Source organism: Diabrotica virgifera, chromosome 1 (assembly GCF_917563875.1).
Source record: "Diabrotica virgifera virgifera chromosome 1, PGI_DIABVI_V3a".
Taxonomy (NCBI): domain Eukaryota; kingdom Metazoa; phylum Arthropoda; class Insecta; order Coleoptera; family Chrysomelidae; genus Diabrotica; species Diabrotica virgifera.
Window position 1 is genome coordinate 297685219 of NC_065443.1, and position 25634 is coordinate 297710852.

The 25634-nt window shown below is 32.9% G+C and overlaps 2 protein-coding genes across 7 annotated transcripts in view; one reads left to right on the forward strand and one right to left on the reverse strand.

The window, feature by feature from the left end:
- The window catches only part of LOC126879163 (transient receptor potential protein-like), a 107697-nt gene extending 94644 nt beyond the window's left edge, over window positions 1–13053 (reverse strand). The window contains exons 1-4 of one of the 6 annotated variants that reach the window (XM_050642173.1): window positions 12972–13053; window positions 7109–7304; window positions 4307–4451; window positions 1035–1130 (exon numbers count right to left, since the gene is read on the reverse strand). In XM_050642173.1, the coding sequence (XP_050498130.1) occupies window positions 1035–1130; window positions 4307–4451; window positions 7109–7266 (399 nt within the window). In that variant the 5' untranslated portion in view covers window positions 7267–7304; window positions 12972–13053. Of the gene's footprint in view, window positions 1–1034; window positions 1131–4306; window positions 4452–7108; window positions 7417–12971 lie in introns of those variants that run through there. The other 5 variants (XM_050642174.1, XM_050642177.1, XM_050642175.1 and 2 more) reach the window with 5 other exon arrangements.
- Window positions 1–25634, forward strand: part of LOC126879162 (transient-receptor-potential-like protein) — a 175352-nt gene that overhangs the window by 66827 nt on the left and 82891 nt on the right. The gene's annotated exons all lie outside the window — the stretch shown is intronic.

The window sequence follows — 25634 nt, forward strand, 5'->3', positions numbered from 1 at the left end:
GTGGTAAAGCGGTTTTAACGTAAAACTGTACATACAACTGTACGTTGTTAACACATATGAACCAACAAAACCGAAGATGCAATTTTTTCTCAAATTTTTGTTTATTGATAGAGGAGGTCACCACTTATCTGTCCCCACTTTTATGGTAGGTACATGTAAAAGCTTTATTTTGAAAGATACAGTTTTTTTTTAAACACCATCGTAAAAATAAGTTAAGGGGTTATCCTAGTGTAAAAGTACGAAATTCATATACTTTTTTTGGGAATTTCTTAAATAAAAAGTAGTGCACGAATTGTTTTGAAAATTAGCGTGAGCATTTATTATAAAAGAAGTACATTTGAAACAATATTTATAAAAATTTTTGAAAAGTAAACGAATTATGCGCCATCTACTGACGCCACGGCGCGCCGTGAAAATAAAAACATATCCACTGCTGCAGTGATTGGGACTAATAGAGATCCTGAAACATAAAATTTCAAAGTTATTATTGAAATATAAGATATTTTCTATACCATCAACTAGGGGTTTCTTGATCGGATAAAAAGTGTCAATTTCACGGTTTTTGAAACTGAAAATGTTTTAGCTAATTCTAAAAAAATTTTCACCACTCCGTCATTTTTCCTAATTTTAATATTTTTCAAAAATCCTAGTTGATGGTATAGGAAATAACTTATTTTTCAATAATCACTTTAAAATTTTATCACTTTTATCACTTTGATTTTTTATTGATAATTTTTAGGATCTCTATTAGTTCCAATCACTGCAGCAGTGGAGCCATGTTTTTATTTTCACGGTGCCATTAGATGGCGCATAAATCGTTTAATTTTCAATATTTTTTTATGAAAATTGTCTTGCATGTACTTTTTTTTTAAATAAATGCTGATGAAAATTTTCAAAACAATTGATACAGTACTTTTTATTTTAGACATTTAATCATTCGTAGTCTTACTTACACTTAAACGTAGTTTTCATTTAATCATTTAATGTCAAACACTATTACACAAATTAATATCATTATAATAATGGGTACTTACATACGGTTCTCCAGCAGCATGATGCTCTTCTTCCCAGTTCAACAAAATTTCAACTGCTTCGACATATTCTTCTTTAATTGCATGTAATAAACCATCCTACAAAAATATAAAGTACTAATAAATATGACACAATCTAAAGGTGGCTACGCAGATAAATGCAAAGCTTGACAAACAAGATTGTGAGGTCTGAAGGTTTTAGTTTCATTTTGTTCGATCTAAAACTTGAGTTTCTAACCCAGAAACCGTCTCCTATGATCTTCAAGATCATATCTCTGATGGGGTATCAGAGGAAACTAAAGAGATAAAGAAATAAAAGGACTATGACAAGGAAATCAACCCTCTGAGCTGGTCAAAGCAACAAGACATATGATTCCTCATTTCCACTGCTGTGTATGCTGGAAAATGTGGAAGAAAGCCAGTACAACCCCGTCCTCGATGACCTCACGAACCTACCTCTGCAATTCATCACAAAATAAAGCACTTCTCCAGAAGACTGTTGGAGGTAGCATATAGAGCACTGAGAGATGAAATTGAGGAAAGCCTTCTACGAGAGTTCACCATTGACGAAGACTCTGCATATGGCACATTAAACGGAGAACAGTGAAAGCTCGTAAGCTCTTAATGCTCATGAGCTGATATACTACGAGTTTACCCCGACTCTGAGAAAGCAAACCGTCCAGAACAGGACGAAACAATCACAGGTATTGATCAAATATCTGCTACTAGCCAATTATGTACAAAGGCGGTAACCAGGCAGCCACTAGCGCTTATCATACCTACAAAAAACTGCCATGGGAATATTCTTGAACAACCTGGTATCCTACTGAACAGCCCAAGACACCAATAATAAATACATTCTATTAGCCATGGATTGACTAAATAGTTGGGTGGAATTCCGTTGCATCCTATCTGCAAAAAGCCGGGAAATCATGTATTTCGTCCAGGATGAGATCTGCAACCTCTGTTGGAGAAAACCTTTTACCATCATCACAGACAATGGTTATCAATTACAGGTTGAAGCTTGGGAACGAGTCCTCAGTAGAAAAAAACAACATTGAAGCGGAAATGAGCCCGATATATGACCAACGAGATCAGTAGGAAAATCAGGAGAAACTTCATCAGAACTATGGCTTGAATACAGCAGAACTGTTACTTGAATACACTATCAGAAGAGCAAAAAAGAACAATCGGAAACAGAGAGAAGTTATTACCGCAGCTACAAAAAAAGGAATAGACAAACCTATCCAGAAGAGTGTACGCCACGAATTTGTTCCCAGAAGCTCCACAACACAGAAAACACGTCCGAGGCAGTGGCGTAGCTAGAATGGGTGACACCGGGGCGGTAATCGATGGTGTCAGCCCAAATCCTAAAAATAAAGATTGTTAAATTCAACGAAAATCCGATAAACATATGTTTTGAATAATGGAAAAATTAAGAGCTTTAATTAATGAAACTGCAGTAAATAAGATACATAAAGCAGTTTATTTATTTTTTGTTTTACATTATGTGAATGAATTAAACTATTTTTTTTCTAGCTTTACTAGCAGAAAACTCTGAAATCACATTTTCTCTAAGATGTATTTTTTGTGTTGCTTCATGTTCGATAGTTAATAAACCGAGGTTATTTGGCCTTGTTTGCACCATTGTTGCTCGCAAGTAATTATTGATTAATTTTAGCTTACTAAAACTTGTCTCACATGAAGCAACCGAGACACAAATGGTCATTATCAATTATTTTAACGTGACTATTAAGTTTGGGAGCTATTCCATGAAATCGTATTTCACAATGAATTTTAAAAAGTCTACAGCTAACCATTTAGAGGCTGTATTATTGGCCGCTTGTATTGAGACTGAGACTTGGTATTTCTAGCAGGAGGTCTGCTTCTGATACCTCTTCTTGGTAAAAGTCACAAATTGTTGAAACATATAATTTCATCTGTTCAATGTTCGTGAAAAGCAAAGTGTGTGTCTGTACAACCTAGAACAATGAAACCACATCATGAATGGACTTTGATCTGGTTTCGAGTCCAACAGTGAATCGGTCAAAACATTCCAACATGTCCTTTTGAAGTTCCGCTCGAAGTGTGAGCCTTATATCGGTAGCTAACTCACCATCCATTCGTTTTTGACCTCTAATTCGTTTTTCGGTGGGAATGTCGTCATCCTCATATTTTTTCGTGGCAAAATCTATTACTTCATCTATAATATGACCACATTTTTCTTCAATATAAAGACGAAGTGCTCCTCTTTTGGTCGCTGATTGATCAACGGTTATGCCTTTACTTTGCAATTCAATCTCAGCAAAATTTATTTTTCTTAGTACCTACATCGTTCCAAAAGAAAAGAAATGTGAAATTACATACTGCGGACATAAGATACTGTGCAGCACCTCTGATGTCTAAATTTTCTGGTTGATGACATAATTCCTCAATTGCAGCAACAACACTATCAACATGATCTACCAGTACTTTAACTGCAGCATAGTGAGCACTCCAACGCGTTGTGGAAAGGCGTTTGACAGATGCTTTGCTGTGTTTAATAAGCACTTCCTAGCGGCTAGTGGAAACAGAAAAAAAATTAAAATTGCCTCTACAGTTCCAAAAAAATGTTAGACAAGATGTATTTTATGCTAAAGAGTGCTGGCCATATAAATTAATTAAATGATCAATACATCCAACGAAAATAGCCTTTTTGTGTTTTGCTTTAATAATAGTTTGTATTCTTCCATGTATGCCGCTCATAACAGCTGCTTTATCGTATTCCTGTGAATGGACCTTCACATTTAAATCATCAATTTTAAGCTTATTGAGAATTTCGTTACTTAGATCAATCCAAGAAATGCCTCTTTGACCTCGACTTTTCTCGATTTCGTGTGTTCACAAAATAATATCGAATTGTATATTGATTGTAAAGTGAGTAAAGTTACAAATTAAAGATTCATTCTGTTGTGATCGGGTCTCTCGGGTGTCACCCCCGAACGGGTGACACCCGGGGCGGACCGCCCGCGCCCCCTCCGCCCCACTCTAGCTACGCCACTGGCCCGAAGTGAACAAGTCCTGTTAGAGGGAATTTTAGAACCTGGAGGGAACCTCAGATAATTCTGAGGATCCTGAGAAATCACACATATGAAGGACAATTTCCAAATCCATATAAGATCCACCTATTGATCAAAATCTGAAGATCAAAGAAAGTCTGGAGGTATTAGTCGAACTAAGAAATCGACGTCTAAGTTTCCAGGATGACAAAACACAATATTAAAACTAACTGTTACCTTGACTTGAATATTTTCGGCTAAAAGTAATTTAATAAGTTCAATATTTTCGTTTTCTATGGCTGAGATTAGAGCTGATCTATTAAGGGGATCCACACAATTGATATCAAACTCAGAGGGATTATTTCGATACTCATCGATAATTCTGAAACAAAAACAAACATTAAAGTGTATTATACTTATTTACGAAAATTTATAAAAAAAAAAGCAACAAGAAATCATTAGACTTCTCTTCTATATGGCAAATTAGATGAACTGCGAATCAAAGCTATTAGATGATGTTAGGAAGAACTTTTTATTCGAGCTCCATTATTCTTTTACACGTGTTTCAATGTTTCACCTCTCAGGAAGAAGACTTGTAGTAGCTCGAATTGAAATGAAATGCGGTTATCTATATGGTCATTATAGTAACATAGCATGCCTTAGTACGCTAGCAGCACCCTCTACATGACGCAACAAGAAATCAGGAAACTTATCTTCGATGGCAAATTAGATGAACTGATTATTAGACGATGTAAGGACTAACCTTTTATTTCTGCAAGACATCTACAAGTTATAGGCTATTGATTATGTATTTTAGAAAGGAACTACAACGTTAACGGGGTTTTATTGTTTCATATAGTCAATGGACCTCTAAATATGAAAAACCCGCTGAGTGCTACAATTTAAAGGGGAGCGTTTTTGAGAAAGGGGTGAATTACTCCCTAGGCACAGGGCGAATTAGGGTGAGTTCTATGCACTTTTGGTACAAACACGTCTACAGGAAAATTGTTTCTAAGTTAAATTTACTATAAAAACATCACATTTTAAAGTCAAAAATATTTTTTTGCAGAAAAATATTCAAAAGAAAAGCAAGAAAAAAACACGAAAGACAGCAATTTTGTTTTTTGCCCCATAACTTTTTTACACGGAGATATAGGTAGGAATTTCTACACATGAAAAAACTTCCATTCTTCCTCTTTAAAATGACGTTTAGTAGAAGTCTCTATAATTTATAGTTTCCAAAATATGATTTTACAAAATTCGCTGCTCCTAGCGATTTTGCCCCATTTTCCTTGTTACTTCTCAAACATTGTTTTGTAACTTTTTTCTACGTAGCTTCATGTATATCTAATGTTGCATTTAATAAGAACAAAAGTCAATTATCCTTAAAATGGTCTATTGTAGAAGGCTGTATGACTATTTTTAAGCAAGATATTATGGTTGTTCAAAATTTTATTCTTTTAATGATTTTTCATATATTTTACGATTATTTTTAAATTTTTCATTATAACTTTTTTTATTGCATATTTAGGTATATACATTGTACAATAAAAAAGAAAGCTTATTTTCTAAGATGTATTGTAAAAAATTCTAGGACTATTTTTAAACAGGGTATGCTTTTTCAAATATGCATGGAATAGGTCCCACTAAGTTAAAACCATATAGAAAACTTTTTTATTATTAACTTTTTGAAAACAAATTATCCTTTATAAAATGTGCTGTATAGTCTAAAACCTAAGATGCCATCATCAGATATAAAATTTTATCAATAGTGTACGAGGTATATTAAAAAACATGTATTTCGCTCAAGAATAAAGTACCTTTATATTTCACAATATCGAAAAGTGTTATTAAGAAAAGTTATTGGAATTAAAAATGGAAAAATATAAAAAAAATAAAATTTTTCTCAAAATTCGGACTCTTGGATATCCTACGGATATGTTGTTTAAAAATAGTCCTAGAATTTTTTGCAATACAACATTTTAAAGAAAAGAAAATAATCGTGTTTTATTCCTCTTCCAATGTCTATACCTAAATGTACAAGAAAATGTACATACAAATGGGAAAATGTACAAAAAGTCATAATGAGAACTTTAAAACATAATCATTAAAAATATCAAAAATCATTAAAAGTATAAAACCTTAAAAAAGCATAAGTTGCTTAAAAAGAGCCGTATATCCTTATACCTCCGACGCCCCTGAGGGGCATAAAGGGTTTCGAGAAAGAAGAAGAAGAGATATCCTTATACAATAGACCATTTTAAAGGTAATTGACTTCTCTTTCTAATAAATGTACCATTGCATATACCTAGAAATGCGTAGAAAAAAGTTACAGAACAATGTTTGCGAAATAATGGAGAAAATGGCCCAAAAACGCTGTGAGCGACAAACTTTGAAAAATACTATTTCGGAAACTATAAATCCTAGAGACTTTTACCAAACTTTATTTTAAAGAAGAAGGACGGGAGTTATTTTTCGCTGAAGCAATGCCTATACCTATATCCCTGTAGAAAAAAGTTATGGGGCAAAAAACAAAATTGATTTCCTTCGTGTTTTTCTTGCTTTTCTTTTGAATATAGTTTTGTAAAAAAATATTTTTCGCTTTAAAATGTAATATTTGGATAGTAAATTTAACCTGAAACAATTTTTCTGTCGACGTGTTTGTACCAAAAGTGCATAGAACTCACCCTAATTCACCCTGTGCCCAGGGACTAATTCACCCCTTTCTCAAAAATGCACCCATTTAAATGGTAGCACTCTGCGGGTTTTTCAAATATAGATGTCCATTGACCATATGAGACAATAAAATCCCGTTAACATTGTAGTTCCTGTTAGCCCTCTTATTTTGAACATAATCAATAGCCTATTACCCTTGCAAAACACCATTTGGTGCACTCTACATAAAGAGTTCAAAAATGCATAAAGAACCGACACCTACAGGAGGACAATAAAAAAATAAGACGAAAAAAATTGATAAAAAGGCATAGAAAAGTGCCTTGATGTTGATAGACTAGTTTGCAACAACGTAAAAGAACTTACCTTTGAACTGTGGCACAATCACCTCTTTCAGCATGAAGCAAAAAGGTTTTTTCAATTTGTGACAGAGGTCTATCCAGTGGGTCTTTGATGAGAGGCTCTTCGTCTACATCGTTATTCCCGTTGCCTATTAGCTGCTCTAGGGATCCCGTTTCCTTCATTATATTCTTTTAAATTTCATCTATCACTCTAAAAATATCTGGAAGTCATCAAAACAACAAAGTATATACATATTATTTAGTTAAACTAAAATATAACTATAACAATCGCATTCTTTAAATTGCAAAAAAAATAACTCATGAACTAATTACTATGTTTTCACAAAATTCTGTGAGTATCTTTATCTTAAGGATATCAAAACCAACTTATGAGATAAGTTTTAAAATTACATATTTATCCATTTCCGGGTATTTGCATTGGTTGTAGACTAATATTTCAAATTATTATTTAACTTTCATATTTATTTATATTCTCTGACAATGAGAGCATTGATAGAGAATGCAATAGTCCAGAAAGCCGCTGCGCATCCGCTAGGAAAAATATTCTAATTCGGATTTTTTGCACAATCTTACTCAAAAAGGACCCCTTTTAACAAATTTGCATGTTGCCAGGACCAAAAGTTGGTCAAAAATTTTTTAAACGTTTTTTTTTTTGTTTTTTTCCTAAAATTATTTTTTTTGCATGGAACAAATTTTTTTAGGTTTTTTTGAATCATTCCAAATAGAAAAGGTCTTTAGTGACTTTTCTCTAAAGTTGATAGTTTTTGACATATTAGCGATTAAAAATTGAAAAATTGCGAAATCGGCCATTTTTAACCCTCAAAAACTATGTGAAAAACTGAAAATTTATATGTTGCCAAGGTAGGTAGATATTCTATAAACATCGATTGATGAAATCCCGAAGAGTTTTTTGCAATACAATATCAAAAACCCCTTTGTTTTTTAATTGCCAATCAAGCGTGCGCGACACTATTTTCCACCTTTGCATGTGTATACAGTATGGTGGAAATGAAAGGAATAAATTCGTTATTTCGTAAACCGGTGACTTTAAGGAAAAATACCAAAGCAGGTCGGTTTTTATTTTTAAGTTATAATGTTGTGGCATATATAGTATACTAGTGACGTCATCCATCTGATCGTGATGACGTAATCGATGATTTTTTAAATGAGAATACGGGTCGTGTGCAGCTCATTAAAAAGGTTCTTCAATTCTCTGTTCAGTAATATAAACATGTACATAATTATTTATACAGGGTGTCCAAAAATTTTTATTAAATTAAATCATTTGGCAAATTGACAAAAAAATTAAATTATTGGACACCCTGAATAAATAATTATGTAAATGTTTATATAACTGAATAGAGAATTGAAGAACCTTTCAAATGAGCTAGCACACGACCCCTATTCTCATTTAAAAAAATCAACGATTACGTCATCACGCACAGATGCAGGACATCACTAGTATACCATATATGTCACAATATCATAACTTAAAATAAAAATCGACCTGTTTCGGAATTTTTCCTTAAAGTCGCCAGTTTACGAAGTAACGAATTTATTCCTTTCATTTGCACCATACTGCATACACATGCAACGGTGGAAAATAGTGTAGCGCACGCTTGATTGGCAATTAAAAAACAAAGGGGTTTTTGATATTGTATTGCAAAAATCTCTTCGGAATTTCATCAATCGATGTTTAAAGAATATCCACCTACCTTGGCAATACTTAAATTTTCAGTTTTTCACATAGCTTTTGAGGGTTAAAAATGGCCGACTTCGCAATTTTTCAATGTTTAATCGCTTATATGTTAAAAACTATCAACTTTAGAGAAAAGTCACTAAAGACCTTTTCTGTTTGTAATGATCCAAAATATCTAAAAAAAATTTGTTCCATGCAAAAAAAATAACTTTAGCAAAAAAACAAAAAAAAAACGTTTAAAAAATTTTTGACCACCTTTTGGTCCTGGCAACATGCAAATTTGTTAAAAGGGGTCCTTTTTGAGAAAGATTGTGCAGAAAATCCGAATTAGAATATTTTTCCTAGCGGATGCGCAGTGGCTTTCTGGACTACAAATGAATAACAACTACCCGTATTTCTTGATAGTATCGATATGTGGACCTTAGAACAAGCATATTCTACAATATTCTACAATACTACTATTCTACTATTCTATACAATAATTGTAGAATAGATTCGAGATATAGAAAACTAATACATAATATGTATGAAAACGTAACTATGATAGTACAACTATCTGGGAATTTGGTAAACTTAGTTGGATACTTAAGAACTGCAAAATACCTCAATACTTGAGAAGCAGAGTGTTCAACCAATTCATTCTTCCTACTTCTTCCTATCATGTCATATGATGTCAAACATGCACCCTGACCAAGGCCAACATGAATAAACTAGCCACAATAGAAAGGGCAATGGAAAGAGCAATGTTAGGTATACGACTGTCAGATAAAAAGAGGAACGACTGACTGGGTAAGATCAAAAACAAAAGTCGAGGACATAACAACAAAAGTTGCCAAACTTAAATGGAGCTTCGCAGGCCACAGTGCTAGACAAAAGACCAACGTTGGAATACAACAATACAACACTGGAGACTTTACTAAAGTAAACGACCAAGAGGAAGACCACAGATGAGATGGGCAAATGACATAAGAACAATAGCCGGAATAAGTTGGAAGTATGTTGCTCACGATGGACATCGATGGAAGAAGTTGGCAGAGAAGTCTTCCTAGCCTTTTATCGTCCATAAATGGACGATAGAAGGCTACGAAGAAGAATAACATTTATTTACGTATCCTTTTGTTAAGTTTTTAGTTAGAATAAATGTGTTAAAATCAATTTCCTCTTTTATATTTATTGGACTAGAATTAAGCCTTTTGGGAATCTCGCTAGTGTCTTAATTACACAGCTAACTACCTTTTATCAGTGAACCAGCTTCTGTAGAACCTGAGATTGATTCATAATGTCATACACATAGGGTCTGATTATAAGCTCCCTACAAAAACATCTATAAAAAAAGAATATTATGTTTATGATGAAGTATGCAGAAAATATGGGTCATACAATTTTACGACAGCCACCGTATAGCCCAGTAAATCAACGTGAAATACGGCGATACCGTGTAATGTTCCGTTTACCGTTGGTTTCTTTTACTAGTTTCTTTCACCCCCCTTCTCGCGGGTGAAAAAACATTCGTTTAAAAAAGAAATCCGGAAATGGATAAATTGACTAATTCTAAGCAACTTTTGTTCTATACAGTTTTTTAGCTAAGTCAATACTTTGCGAGTCATTAGCGAGTGAAAATGTTTATTTTTCAATAAAAAAAAATACGTTTTCAGGCGGTTTTTTCAAAATAATTCAAAAAGTAAGTATCTTATCGAAAACATATTCTTAGCAAAAATGTAGCTTATAAAAAAACGAATAAAGGTGTATTGTTGAAGTCTACAGACCTAGTAAAAGCAAAGTTGTCGGTTATGAAAATTACGTTCTTATTCATCAAATTCCAAATCGAATACTTCAACGTGAAATAACCAAAAAATTTTTTTAGTATTAAAAAAGTTTTTTTTATTTCTTATAATAGTTTATAGCATCAAAACTAAGAGAGTTGCGCTTATAATAAAGTTGGACAATTTTATATGGAAATATGGAATATGGAAATATAAACATTATGATATACATACGAAAACTAAAGTTTTTAAGTTAGAACCAAGACATGAGTACACCGCATTATGACGTACATTGCAGAAACAAGATCTGGTACAAAAGATCTAGAACAAAACGAATAATGCAAACAACGGAGGAAAAAGTACTAAGAAGAATTGATAACATTAAAATCATTGAAAATATTAGAATGTCGTACAGACACAGCATACCTATGCAGTACCTGATTTCGAGATAACAAAAGATCAGAACCAGAATAATGAATTAACATACACAACCACAAGACAAGAAATAATGGATGCCATTAAAGCACTGAAGAATAATAAAGCCCCAGGGATTGACACACACTGATAGATAGATTCCATAAACTAATACCAAACGTGTGGAACACAGAAGGAATTCCAGAAGACTGGAAAAAACCAATTATATGGCCAATCCACAAGTACTCTATGTGAGTTCTAAGGTGTTTACGTGGATCATAAACCGGAGATTAAGTCACTTCACAGGAAAAATCATAAGAGAATATCAGGACGGATTCAGACCAGGACGGTTTAATATTGACCAGCTATTCAATCTAAAATAAATATTAGGTAAAGCCTGAAGTGCCAGTATAACTTCAAAATCAATTGACAGCTCCCTTCCAGATAAGCAGATAACTAAATGGGTAAAGTAAATGTTTCCTTGACGGATAACTTTTAAAGGGTTTTTACCCACATTTTTTGCAATATTGTATTTTGGTGGTTAGCATGTCAGATCACTTAAGCACTGATGATGATTGGTCATCCAACCGAAAACTAGTTCTGTGATGTAGCCCTTTTTAGTGATTTTTAAATATATACCTTTTATAAAGGATTTTACTCGTTTTTACATTATATGGTATACAGCCAACTACAGAAAAACTTTTTCCTTGTGGATTTTTTAAAATTCAGTTTGGCAACATTATATGAATAATAAGGTCCTCTGATATCAACAAAACCGTATGGTAGGGGGGCCCAAGCAAGCGGGGATTTTTGCAGTTACTCGAGCGCGTCAGGTTATATGGGGAGAAACCTTGTACCCTGTAAATGTACCTCTACCATATATTGGCTCTTAATACAGGGGAGTTCGTTAAGGGGGGGTCCGAAAAAAAATCTATGCTTAGAAATACTCTAAAACGTCAGATTAAGATAAGGAAAATCTGACAATTTGAACAGGTTGTAAGGAAATGGGCGAGTTACTGTTTTATAAATAAATTTTTATAATTAATGTTTTATAAGTTTTACAAAAAAAAGCGAATATTTCGCGAAGAGGGGTGGGGGTATATTTAAAATTTTAAATACGAACTTCGCGATATTTCGCGAAATAAACATCAGATCGAAAAACTGAAAAATACACGTATTCAATATTTTTGAAAAATCTATCGAATGGCACCAAACACGACCCCCTAAGGAGGTGGGATGGGGGTTACTTTAAAATCTTAAATAGAAGCCCCCAATTTTTATTGCAGATTTGGATTCTTTACGTAGAAATAAGGAACTTTTATTCGAGACATTTTTTCGAATTATGGATAGATGGCGGTATAATCGGAAAAATCAATTGTTGGATATGGAAGATTAACTTAAAAAATGGAAAATCCCCACTTAAATCGAAAACTTGACTTAACATTTTTTGGTTATAGGACCTACTCTTTACAACCTAATAGGTCCCCATAACGCTCGAGTAATTGCAAATTTAGCATACTTTCCTTCCGTACTAGTAATTTAGTCCAGACAAATTAATATATATTTTTACCAACAAAAATGAGATATTTTAAGTAAATAGCGTTTCAAAAATGATGTGAAGAATAATTTTGAATTCGGTTCCGCTAATGAAATTGTCCTTAAAAGTAGAAAAAAAGTTAAATTTATCTTGCCTTATATTTTATTGTCTAATAATTGTAACTATACTAATATGCAAGTTGACTGCTAAGGACTAATCTACATGATTAATGGGATGTTAAAATATCGGCCAGCTCTTATTTTTAAAGGCGGCGTATCGAATTTCTTAAACCTTTATACCAAACATTGATATGGCCAATTTTTTGCGCATTCTGACAAAATTCCGTATCTACTACACCAGCTACAGTTTCACTACCCACAAATAACTAAATTTATATATATTCCTTGCACATATTTTTTCCTGGTTTCTTGTTTGATCGGAGTAACTTACTTACTTAATATTTGAGTGCTACGAGCACAAACATTTCAAGCCATCACTCCCAGATCACATCAATGTCACTAAGTCACTTATAGACTGAATATGATAGATAACAAGAGACAAATAAAACTACAAAAACCCTTCAAGTGCCATCTCAGTCGATTACAGGTCCTTAATTGAATTAATATTTACCAGATCGATTGCTAAAATGGGTAATAATCCTGAGATTAGCCGAGTTTTTTCTGTGGTTTCAGCGAATATTTTGAGGGACAAGTGTAGTAGTACATAAACTTGTAATGGAAGGGTCACCTAATGAGTCCCTAATGTGCCCTACTTTTCTCGATACCCTCTTATAGATTATCAATCATAATATGTCACTTTTATATACTTGGGCAGACAAAGTAGTAGGATTGATTTTAATTATCTTCTTAAAGAAGCAAATTTTGATATGCAAATAAATCCTAAAACCAAAATGTTTTCATAATATGTATATTCTTTTAGTATTGTCAATTATTTGCAAACAGTCCTATCAAATTGAAAATTTTTCAAATCACAATATTATTCTACATTAATGTTAATTCTTAAAGATAGAGGAATCCAAGAAAATCTCCATAATTTTTGCTTTCTTGCGAGATCTATCTAAAAATATCTAACTAAATGAGCCCAAATTGTTCACTGCTTAACGTAGGCTTCCCTAAGTTCTTGCCACTCCTCTATATCTTGTGTCCTCTTTATCTATCCATACATCCCTCCAATGGCACTACAGCCCAAACCGGGCCTATTCCTCCTTCAGCAAACTTCTCCAATCAGTTCGATTTACTGCTGTTCTTTTCCATGAATGCGTTTTTAGGGGGTTTTTGGCATCCTCATCTACTTTGTCCTCCCATCTATTTTATGGTCATCCAACAGGTCTTTTTCCTTGCATTCTTGCATTTAGCAAGTTTTCTGTGGATTATTTTCTCATGCATGCGGACCACGTGCCCTGCCCACCATAATCTCTGCAGTTTAGTGTAATGTGCTAGACTTGGTTCGCAATATTGTTCGTATATATTTATTTATTACATATACCTAATTCGCCAGTTGTTAATTTCACTTATTGGTCCCAGTATCCTACGTAATAGTATTCTTTCAGACACGTCTAATGCATTGACGTGATTTCTGTTACAGATAACATAACAGATAGCATAACTTACTATGGGCATGATTATTGTTTTATAAACCCAAAGTTTTGTTTTCTGGTGTACGTCTCTAATGTAGGCTTTATTTGCAAGCATAAGCCTTCTATTTATTTCATGTTCTTCTTCATTATTTGCGACCAGGTCCATTCCTAAGTACGTGAATCTATTCACATGTTCTATATCGTCTATAAAATGTTGTTGCGCCGGTCTATTTGATCTAGTTTGTATGAGTAGTTTTGCTTTATTTGTATTTATTGCTAGTCCTACAGCTTCTGCACTCTGTTTTAACATAACGTAGGTTTCTGCCGCCGCTTTCAGTATTCTGTTCCTTCTGTCTTTTTATGCAGTATCTAGCAATTATCTTTATATGATCGATCCACCTGATGGGCCTGTATATACTTCTGTACGTCTCATGTCTTGGATACCCTTCTACTATCTTTCTTGCCCACCGCTCAACAGTTATTCTACCAACATCTACGTCCCAATTCCATTTTTCAACTCCCATTTAAGGGGTGTCAACAAGGGAGAAAGATTTTTTCCACCTGTAGTGGTTACACCTGGTGGATGACTTTCACCAATTATGTTCCCTGAGGGTCCGTTTCGCAAACCTATGGCACTTGCGGGGTCCGGATTGAATGCTGCCTGTGTCTGGTTATTCTGATTCGGTTTATTTGCGGATTCTTGTTAAAAAATATCCCCTTAATAAATCAGAAGGGTGACGGGCGAAATTTTTGGACATAAATAATTGTTTAACATTTTTTTTTTACAAATTCAAAACATCACCTTTTTGCCCCCGAAAATGTGTTTAGCATTTTTTGGATCATCTTAAACAAAAAAGATCTGTCATTTTTCTCAAAAGTTGATAGATTTCGAGTTTTAGCGAATCAAAATTTGAAAAATGCGAAAATAAGCATTTTTGAACCTTGAAAACTCATGTGTAAATTATTATTTTTGAGGTTTTCAAGTACCTAAATTGAAGTTTAAACATTCAGTTTCAAGATTCTGATGAGTAATCGGGGCTTATTTTAATTCATTGTTTTTAATTGTTAATTATGCGCGTCGTCCACTCAACCTCAACCCTTAAGCCGACGCTGCGTTGCGACGCGCTATATGGTGTGTATCGCACTATATGATTGGCGTATTTAATTAGCACGTTGACAATAATTACCTGAATAAATAAATAAATTATTTAACAAAAACTATATTAATAATATATCACACAATTTTAATAAATTTTCGCTTAAGTACATAATATATACTATATAATTTCGCATAAGTATGTAAAATGTGTATGTATACGTGCGACAGAGACGCGCGCACATATAAATTGCGACGCGTGACGATAAACAATTAAAAAACAACGGTTTATACTAAAATAAGCCCCGATTACTCGTTAGAATCTCGAAGTTGAATGTATAAACTTAATTTTAGGCATTTGTGATAACCTGAACAATAATAATTTACACATGAGTTTTCAAGCCTCGAATATGCGTATGCATATTTTCGCATTTTTCAGATTTTAAATCGCTTATAATTCGAAAACTACCAACATTTAAAAAAAATAACAAGAGAGCTTTTTAGTTTAAAAATACCAAAAAAAACCTAAAAATACATATTTTGGAGCAAAAAGGTAATTTTAAATTTGTTTAAAAAATTGTTTCCTCTGTAAAAAAATAACCAACCTGTCTGAAGTTTGGAATGCGTTTAGTGCAACTGAATCTCATTAGGGAGTTGAGATATTCATATGTTAGCTGAGATGTGTACCGATTTTTAATAAGTTCATTATTGAAAAAGCTGCTTCGCACACATAAGTTGAGCCAAACATAGTATAGTCTGTTCGCTAAACTCAGACGCAACTTTCTAGATATTTTAGTCGGTAATTTTACCAATTTGAGCAAAATTGGCAAAAAATAATTTTTAAATAGTTAATAATCACTAAATATTTAGTAATTTTGCCAATTTTTGCAAAATTGGTAAAAAACAAAAAAAATATCGACTAAAATATCTAGCCAGATGCGTCTGAGTTTAGCGAACCGACTATACATAGTCTTATGTTTTAAAATTGCAAAACACTATATTCGGAATTTAATCGCGGTCCGCACAAAACTAGCCTACGGTCCGGATGCGGACCGCGGTCCGCCAATTGGTAACCCCTGATCTAGGTAATTATAATTGTAACGTGGTCGTTGCGTTTGTTGCTCCAGGTGACAAAATCAGTCGAAGACAAAAGTTCACTTTTTAAGACATTTTTATTTGGAATCAACACGTACAAAAGATAAGATAATTAGCCTTAATTACACGTTAATTTCGTTAATAAAATAATATTTATGTGACGATATTTTGTACATAAATGAATGAATTTTAAAGTCAAAAGGCAGATATCGAGCACTGAATTTAATTAAATCTTGCCCAAGTATACTTTCGCTCACAAGAGCATCCTCAGGGGCATTTCGTCAATAAAAAGAAGGTATCCTCGAATGTCATTTAATTAGTATAAATAATTTTGGTGGCAAACTTAAATTAACATCTAACTAAACACTGAACAAGGGATAAAACAGATAACTTAGATTGCCAGTAGGTTCTACATTTTACAATATGGAGGCAGAATGTAAAATTGTAAAATGTAGAACCTACTGGCAATCTAATTTATCTGTTTTGTCCCTTGTTCAGTGTTTAGTTAGATGTTAATTTAAGTTTGCCACCAAAATTATTTATATTAATTAAATGACATTCGAGGATACCTTCTTTTTATTGACGAAATGCCCCTGAGGATGCTCTTGTGAGCGAAAGTATACTTGGGCAAGATTTAATTAAATTCAGTGCTCGATATCTGCCTTTTGATTTTAAAATTCATTTATTCGAGCATTCAACCATTTCCTAATAAATGAATGATATTGATGATCGCGTGGATTAGGAATTACTTTTTAGTGGAGTCAATGAAGGTTTTCACCTCCGATTTCGTTGAACCTCCATCGATTTTCATGAAAATTGGTAAGTATCTAGAGGATACCTCAAGAAACAAAGGTGACATGGTTCCAACTTGCGCTTTTACCCTGGGGGGGGGGGATGTCACCCCTTCTCGGGGGTGGAAATTATTTTATTAGAAATAATACCACTAATCGATATGGGGACAAATTATAATTAAAATTTTTATATAAAGTTATTCCAATAAATCAATAGTTTTTGAGTTATTAAAGATCAAAAGTTTTGATTTTTCCTGAAAAAATCCATGTTTTAAAGCAGTTTTTCATAAATAACTCAAAAACCATAAGTTTCCTCAAAAAAGTTGTTATTACCAAAATCGAAGTTAATATAAAAATAAATGAGCTCCTTATTCGAAAAATCCTTTATTACATATACAAAGTGAGTTATATGCAATTGAATGTATATTTCTTTCCGCGAGTACTCAAATCTTAGTATTCAAGCTTAAAAGGAAAACGATGCACTTTGTTAAATATAGACACTAAACATTTTAATAAAGTGCTTAAAGGTAACTATCAAAAAGCTATATAAGAAGTCGATAGCATCAAAATTAAGCAAGTTATGATGGAAATAAGAGGACTCTTTCAGATTTTTTAGGGAAGAATGAAAAATTAAACATACGTCATTTCCACAAAAATTAAAATTTATAGTAACCCATTAAAAACTTTATTTATTTTAACATGTTTAATAACTTCAACAATTTTGACCGGTTTAGAATGCATATTTTTGAAAAAAAAATACGATTAAAAAAATTAGAACTTTTCAAATTTTCGTGAATTTCATTTTCTTTTGATAATAACTCCAAAAATACTCGATATACTTAAAAAATGGTGGAGAACAAAATTTTAGTTTTAACTTTATTTAAGCTTTCTCTTTTTTAATATTTTTTACGACAAAAAATAACCGAGATAGAAACATTTAAAACCTAAATTTTACTGCGAGAACCATGTAAGCGGGGCCCTTTCACCTTGTATTAAAAAAAAATAAAGGATTTAGAAAATTATGTTTAATACAGTGTTATAGACCTTTTACTAGCTTTGTAATGGATTTTGGATAAATCTCATATTTCAAAAATTAACGGAGTTATTTAAAAAAAAAAAACCAATAACATTTTCTTTGAAAAAATTTTATAGCGGAGATTTTGTATGTATACAGGTTGTGGGAAGTCCAATTAGTCGTTTGTTGTAGGAGATGCGAAAAAAGTTTATTTCGGTGAGATTGGGGCGTAGATAATATCAGAATTTAAATACATTTCCAAATATACAGGGCCACCCACATTGACAGGGTGAAACAAAATTATCTTTTGTTTAATGGAACACCCTGTATATTTTTACATTTTTGGATTTTCCTCTATGTTTTATTTCTTAAAATATCAGGTTTTGTGATGTTATACGAAGTAGTTTAAAAGATAATTACGTTTTTTTTTTTCAAATTTCATAGCAATATTCACCCCCTGTATAATTGTAGTGATTTGACATCAGAAAATCAATTTATGTTCAAGTGATTTTTAATGTAGTCTATTATTGTTAAAAATTATTAATCTAGCAAAACGTTTAATTTTAGCTAATACAGGGTTGGTCGAAACTGAATGACTGTTTTCTCAAAGTTTGAGAGTATGAGTTTTCTCAAACGGAGCAGCCTGTAATGTCTGTAATGAGCATTGTAATGAAATGCTATTGTATGGCACTTTATTATTTCCCACCCTGCCAGTGAGAACTGAATTTATTTTTGAAATCCCTAACTTTATGTCTTTAATTATTTTAAATATTGTAAACGATTAAAAAACAATCAAATTAAATTGAAATGAATAACCAGTGTATATCTTCCACATTTACTTCATATTTAACGTAGCCTGTACCATAACATTTCACAGATTATTATCCCTGTATAGCAACGATATACCATGAATGTGACTTCATACTTGAGAAATGTCCTATATCCAGTCTCACAAAAAAAGTGATTCCTCAAACATAATATATATGCAGACAAAATCAGCCAAAGTGATTTGCGATATCTAATTAAAGACCGTACCAAGTTGGTTTTGTTGAATATAGCATGAAAGCACGACGATACTTTAGTGATAAGCGTATTTTTCGTAGTAGCTACAGTATGTTGTTTTATATTATGTATTACCTATATTAAATTAATTTTAGTATGTTTCGTTTATCTAAAAAAATGTAAAATAAACAAAAATTCTGTTTTTCTTGTAGTTGTTTTTTCGTATAGATATTGTTTTATATTGTAGTAAATTGAATTTAGTTTTAGTTAGTTCCGTTTGTTTGTAGAATTATATTTAATTAGATTTGCTTTAATTACTAAAATAAATAAATTTTCAATTATATTTTATGTATTTGTGGAAAAGGAAACCTAGCATTAGCGGCCACATTTCTATAACGGCCAATTGTTTTCTATTTTTAGTGGCCGTTATTGTCAGGTTTTACTGTACCAATAATATTTTATTAAATTATGAAATATTATTTAAATAAAAAATTTATAAACTTAATAAAAGAAAGTTTGCTTAGAATTTACTCCTCTATCTAATTATGGGGTCATTTTAAAAAAAAAGTGTTCACCCATGAGAAGGGGTAACATGCACCCCCAGGATAAAAGCGCAAGTTGGTACCACATCATTTTTGTTTCTTGAGGTATCCTCTAACTACTTACCAATTTTCATGAAAATTGATGGAGGTTCAACGAAATCAGGGGTGAAAACCTTCAGTGACTGCCTTTTTGGGAATATAAAAGGATAATTTTTTTCGTGATTGTCGATTTGCTAATTTTCTGATTTTTGGTTGCTATAAGGTTTGAAAAATTAATAAAAATTATAAATCATGCACATAAATGTAAAAAACTATTTATTTTACTTAATTAAACGAGATTGCTTGAGCCAGAATGCTGAAATCTGCATTTTTATCATTAAAAAAAAAAAAGGTGGATTTCACCCCTAAAATGCAGAAAGCGCAACTTGGTGCCATATCACTTTTGTTTTTTGAGGTATCCTCTAACTAATCAACAATTTTCATGAAAATCGATGAAGGTTCAAAGAAATCGTGGGTGAAAACATTCAGTGACTACACTTTCAGAAATATAGAAGAATAAGGTTTTCGTGATTTTCGACTTGTTAATTTTCGGATTTTTGGTTGCTATAAGGTTTGAAAAATTAAAAAAAAATGTAATTCATGCACATAGATATAAAAAAAATATTTATTTTTCTTAATTAAACGAGTTTACTTGCGCCATAATGCGGAAATCTGCATTTTTTACAATTTAGAAAGTAGGGGTGTATTGCACCCCTAAAATGCAAAAGCGCAAGTTGATGCTATATAACTTTTATTTCTTGAGGTATCCTCTAACTACTTACCGATTTTAATGAATATCGATGAAAGTTCAACGAAATAGGAAGTGGAAACTTACAGTGACTGCACTTTCAGAAATCTAAAAAATAATTTTTAAGAAAGGGGTGTATTTCACCCCTAAAATGCAAAAAGCGCAAGTTGGCACTATGTCACCTTTGTTCCTTGAGGTATTCTTTAACCACTCACCAATTTTTATGAAAATCGATGGATGTTCAACGAAATCTGAGGTAATAACTCATATCCACCTTCATTGACTCCACTATTTATTAATATGAAATGGACGTATAAGGAGAGGAAATCTCGCTCAGCTCGCCAGGGGAAAAGGCATGTTGAGAAATACGATCACCGCTCGTATAAGGATAGGTAAAAGGAAAAACTGTCGGATTCGTTTTGCGCACCAAAACGACGGCGGAAAATAGTTTGGATAACTCACCTTTTATACCTCGTTGTTTTTTATTATTCTTCGATGAACGCTCCAATAATAATCAAATAGGCTTTTCGTTTCGACTTTTATATCATCCGAGGCCAACTATTATAGTTAATCAGGATAACCAGGTAATGCTAGGTGAAAAAGTGAAAATTCATATATGGGAGAACTATATCCAGGAGCTCTTTCATGACGAAAGACCCATGAGTGAAGTTTATACAGACGACCAGCTGACTGGCCCTTCAATCACTAAAGAGGAAATAGAAAAGGCAATATTATATTCAAAAAACAATAAGGCACCTGGACCTGATGAAATCCCTTCAGAAATACTCAAACTACTAGATGAAAGGGGAATCTCAGCACTACATAAAATATTTAATTTTATTTATGAAACTGGTTGCTATCCTCAGCAGTGGTTGCTCTCTACATTTATTCCCCCACCCAAAAAAGTCAATGCAAAAAGATGTGAGGATCACAGACTCATTAGCCTGATGAGTCACACTTCAAAAATATTCTTAAAAATACTACATCAAAGATTATACCAAAAATTAGAATGGGACATCAGTGATTCTCAGTTTGGGCTTAGGGAAGGTTTGGGAACAAAAGAAGCAATAGTAGCAACACAGGTCTTGGTCCAAAATTGTTACGATCAGAGGAAGGACGTATTCATGTGCTTTTTAGACTACGAGAAAGCCTTTGATCGTGTCCAACATCACAAGTTAATGCAGATCCTCAAGAAGCTTGATATAGACCAAAAAGACATAAGATGCATTGAAAACTTGTACTGGTATCAGGCAGCACAATTAAAAATAGACAATTCTATATCCAAATCCATACATATAAGAAGGGGTGTTCGGCAGGGATGTGTGCTCTCCCCTCTTTAATTTAACATTTATTCGGAAGCCATATTTCAAGAGTCTTTGGAAGATGCAGAGATGGGAATCAAAGTGAATGGAGTATTGATCAACAACATACGATATGCTGATGATGCTGTCTTAATTTGCGACAACATAGCAGATCTTCAACAACTTGTCACTATAATCGGAGAATACAGTAAGCGAATGGGATTAGAGATTAATACCAAAAAGACCAAATTCATGATGATCTCCAGAAACTTGAATGCATTTGAAAACTCCACCATAACACTGAATACTAAGTCCATTGAGAGAGTGATCAAATTCAAATACCTAGGAACATGGCTTTTTGAATACTGGGCATCGGACAGGGAAGTAAAATGTCGCATTGAGCAAGCTCGACAAGTTTTCGTAAAATTCAGGAAGGTACTGACCTGCTCAGAGTTCGACCTTACACTGAGACTAAGGTTTACTAAATGCTACGTGTGGTCGGTGCTGCTATATGGCATAGAGGGCTGGACACTCAAAACGAGGGATATAAACAGATTAGAAGCCTTCGAAATGTGGCTTTATCGCCGTATCCTAAAGACACCATGGACGGCGAAAGTCACAAATGTGGATGTCCTTAAAAGAATCAACCAAGAACGTCAGCTTTTCGAAAACATCAAGAAAAGAAAAACGGCGTATTTGGGTCACATCATGCGAAACGAAAAATACCAGTTTCTTCAACTTATAATCCAGGGAAAATTGAAGGCAAGAGAGGAATAGGACGCAAGAAAATGTCCTGGCTCCGAAACATAAGGCAATGGACAGGGATTAATGACATACAATCTCTGATACACATTGCAAGAAACAGAGAGTTAATGGAAAATGTGATCGCCAACATCCATTAGTGGATTTGCATTTGAAGAAGAAGAGACGGTACAAAAATACGTTTTACTTAATTCATTGGCGTACTCTAGACGATAAAATTATATTATCGTAACATAGTAAGAAGAAAATATGGTAATATTCTATCCAGCACACTCCAAAGAAGCCCGTGTAGAGACCTCGAGCAGACAGGAGAAGCAGAGGTAGACCACCTACATAATGGACAGACGACGTCAAAATGTTTGCTGGGAATTGGTTGCAGAAAGCCCAAGGCCGACAAAACTGGAAGAAATTAGGGGAGGCCAATGTTCAACTTTAGACGCAGAAGACTGAATCACAGTGTAAAGAGGGACAGTAGAACCACTCTCCGAAAAATTGGAAGTAAAATCTGTAGACGCGCATGGCGACCGCGCAATGTTCGTAGTCGCTTTTGCCCCACTCTCGCATTGCTAGTCGCATAGAAACGTATGTACGGATTTTAACAGGGAAAACCCGCATCCACCACTGGTGAATTGCCAATTGCGTACTGCCGGTATTACTTCTTGAGATCAAAGCGCCGACAGAGGAGTGATTTTACTGTGGAACCTCTATATACTGTGACTGAATGAAGATGACTATTTTTGCTGGTAAACTAATTAGAATCTATCTGTTAGATATAAGTCGGCTTTTAACATAAAATTAGACTGCCAGCTATTAAGAATTGCTTTAAAAGTAAATGTACACGCGATATCTTCGGCTTTCTACTTTTATGAGTTTTGTGGACACTCTTTATAAGACATGTTGATAGACGCCAAATATCTTAATGTATTTGATATCCAATAAAATTTAAAGTGCAGGTAATAAATATGTCCTTAATCTTTATTCAATATTTTATGTATCATCAATAGTTAGTTTGTTCGGTCCATTCTTTCGATCAGCTTTAATTTTCATTTTGAACTTTAAAAATCATAATTAAAAAAAAGTACTAATGCGGCATGTTACATTTGCAGAAACATTGGAAAACTTACTGGAGGTAATAATTATAAAATTTCCTATGGTATACGTCATCTTTATGTATGAGTTAAGAATAAAAAGAAAATAGCTTAATTTTAAAGTGAAAATTCCCATAACCCGTTTTCACGGATCATTTCAATTCAAAACAGTTTAGGTAGTATAAAATAGCACATCAAGTTGATTTTATTGGTAACATAAAAAGTTTCCTTTGTCACGTGATGAAAATTGGTATATAAATAATATGCAACCCAATAATACGCAACCTAAATAGCATATCTAATAATAAAATTATTTACAATAATAAATTAATAATGATAATAATTCATAATGATTCAATTAATAATCATAAGAATTAATAATTATAGAGGGAGTGTGAGCCGTACCTATGGCTAAATCTGGATAATAACTGTAATCGATTTTCTGCATTGACAAGCAATCATTCTCCCTCGATGTTTAAATACACAATGATGGTTTATATAACTTTTTTAGAAATGTTATTGAAAGTTTACAGTTTTGTTTCTTAATTGGACACATGTTACACTCTTGCAAAATAATAAGTTTAGTATTTGTACCACATTTGGGCCTTGTATTTTCTGCCGAATGTCCCGTTTCGATGTTCTTTTCTTCGCTATCACTGTTTCTAAGTACATATCGACGCTTGAAAGGTAAGGGTAAAACTGCTAATACGCCAATTACGAATTTTACAGGAGAACAGTTTAAAGTTTGAAATTTTATAAAAAAAATTATAATTTTTGTTGCAAGCTTACTATCTTGACAAATCTTAGAAATATAAATGTTTTAGAGTAGAATGCTTTCATGGTATAAATTTCTAAAAGAAATATTATTATCTAGTTTTAAAATTAATGGCGCATTATACAAAGTAATTCTTGAATGCAATCAGGAGAAATGTATTATAAGCATAATGCGTTATATAACCAGGTAACTGAAAACGGCTAATTTACCAAATGTGAGTAATTTTATGAGAAGGTGAAATGTTTTATAATATATTTATCTTATGAGTGCAAGCTTAGAAGTGTCTTTTGAGAAAATTACAAGAATATAAGTCATTCTCGGTTTAAATTCTAAAATTATTTTATTATACTTATTTATTGCATAATTATTAGATATTCTAGACATTTTACATTAAAAAACAAAAAGAAATAGTTCAAGTTACTAGATAATATTACTAAAGAAGTAAAAATCTTCTCTTGTAGATGGTATATAATTTAATTAAAATTTTCTAAAATAGATCCAAGTTGGACTCAAAGTGGGTACATCACTAGTACAATACAAACAAACATTTTCGGACTAATCAGTCCATCATCAGGTTAAAGCTCCAGATCCAAAGTAGTTGAAACTAGCTATTGAGGTAGGTCGAATGACCTTACCAATATAAAAAATTAGCCATTTCGGCTACATCGAGAGCGACAATAAGTCGATGTTACAAGAATAAAACGTATTTAAACCATAATGGAGTCTTCATCTTGGCTTCAAACTACATGAAGCATTCAAACTCGTGTAGTTTGAAGCCAAGATGAAGACTCCATTATGGTTTAAATACGCTTTATTCTTGTAACATCGACTTATTGTCGCTCTCGATGTAGCCAAAATGGCTAATTTTTTATATTGGTAAGGTCATTCGACCTACCTCAGTAACTAGTTTCAACTACTTTGGATCTGGAGCTTTAACCTGATGATGGACTGATTAGTCCGAAAACGTTTATTTGTATTGTACTAGTAATGTACCCACTTTGAGTCCAACTTGGATCTATTTTAGAAAATTTTAAATAAATTGTATACCATCTACAAGGGAAGATTTTTACTTCTTTATTAATTTTTATTATGGTATACAGCCAATGAGCGGGAGTCATTAATTTTTATAATACTAGAAAACACTTTATTTCTACGAAAAAAACAAGTGAGGTTCATGACAAAAACAATAAAAAACACATCAGCAATACAGTCGAACCCGCTTATTGGAATAGCCTTCGTGCCAAGCAAAAGTATTCCTATAACCGG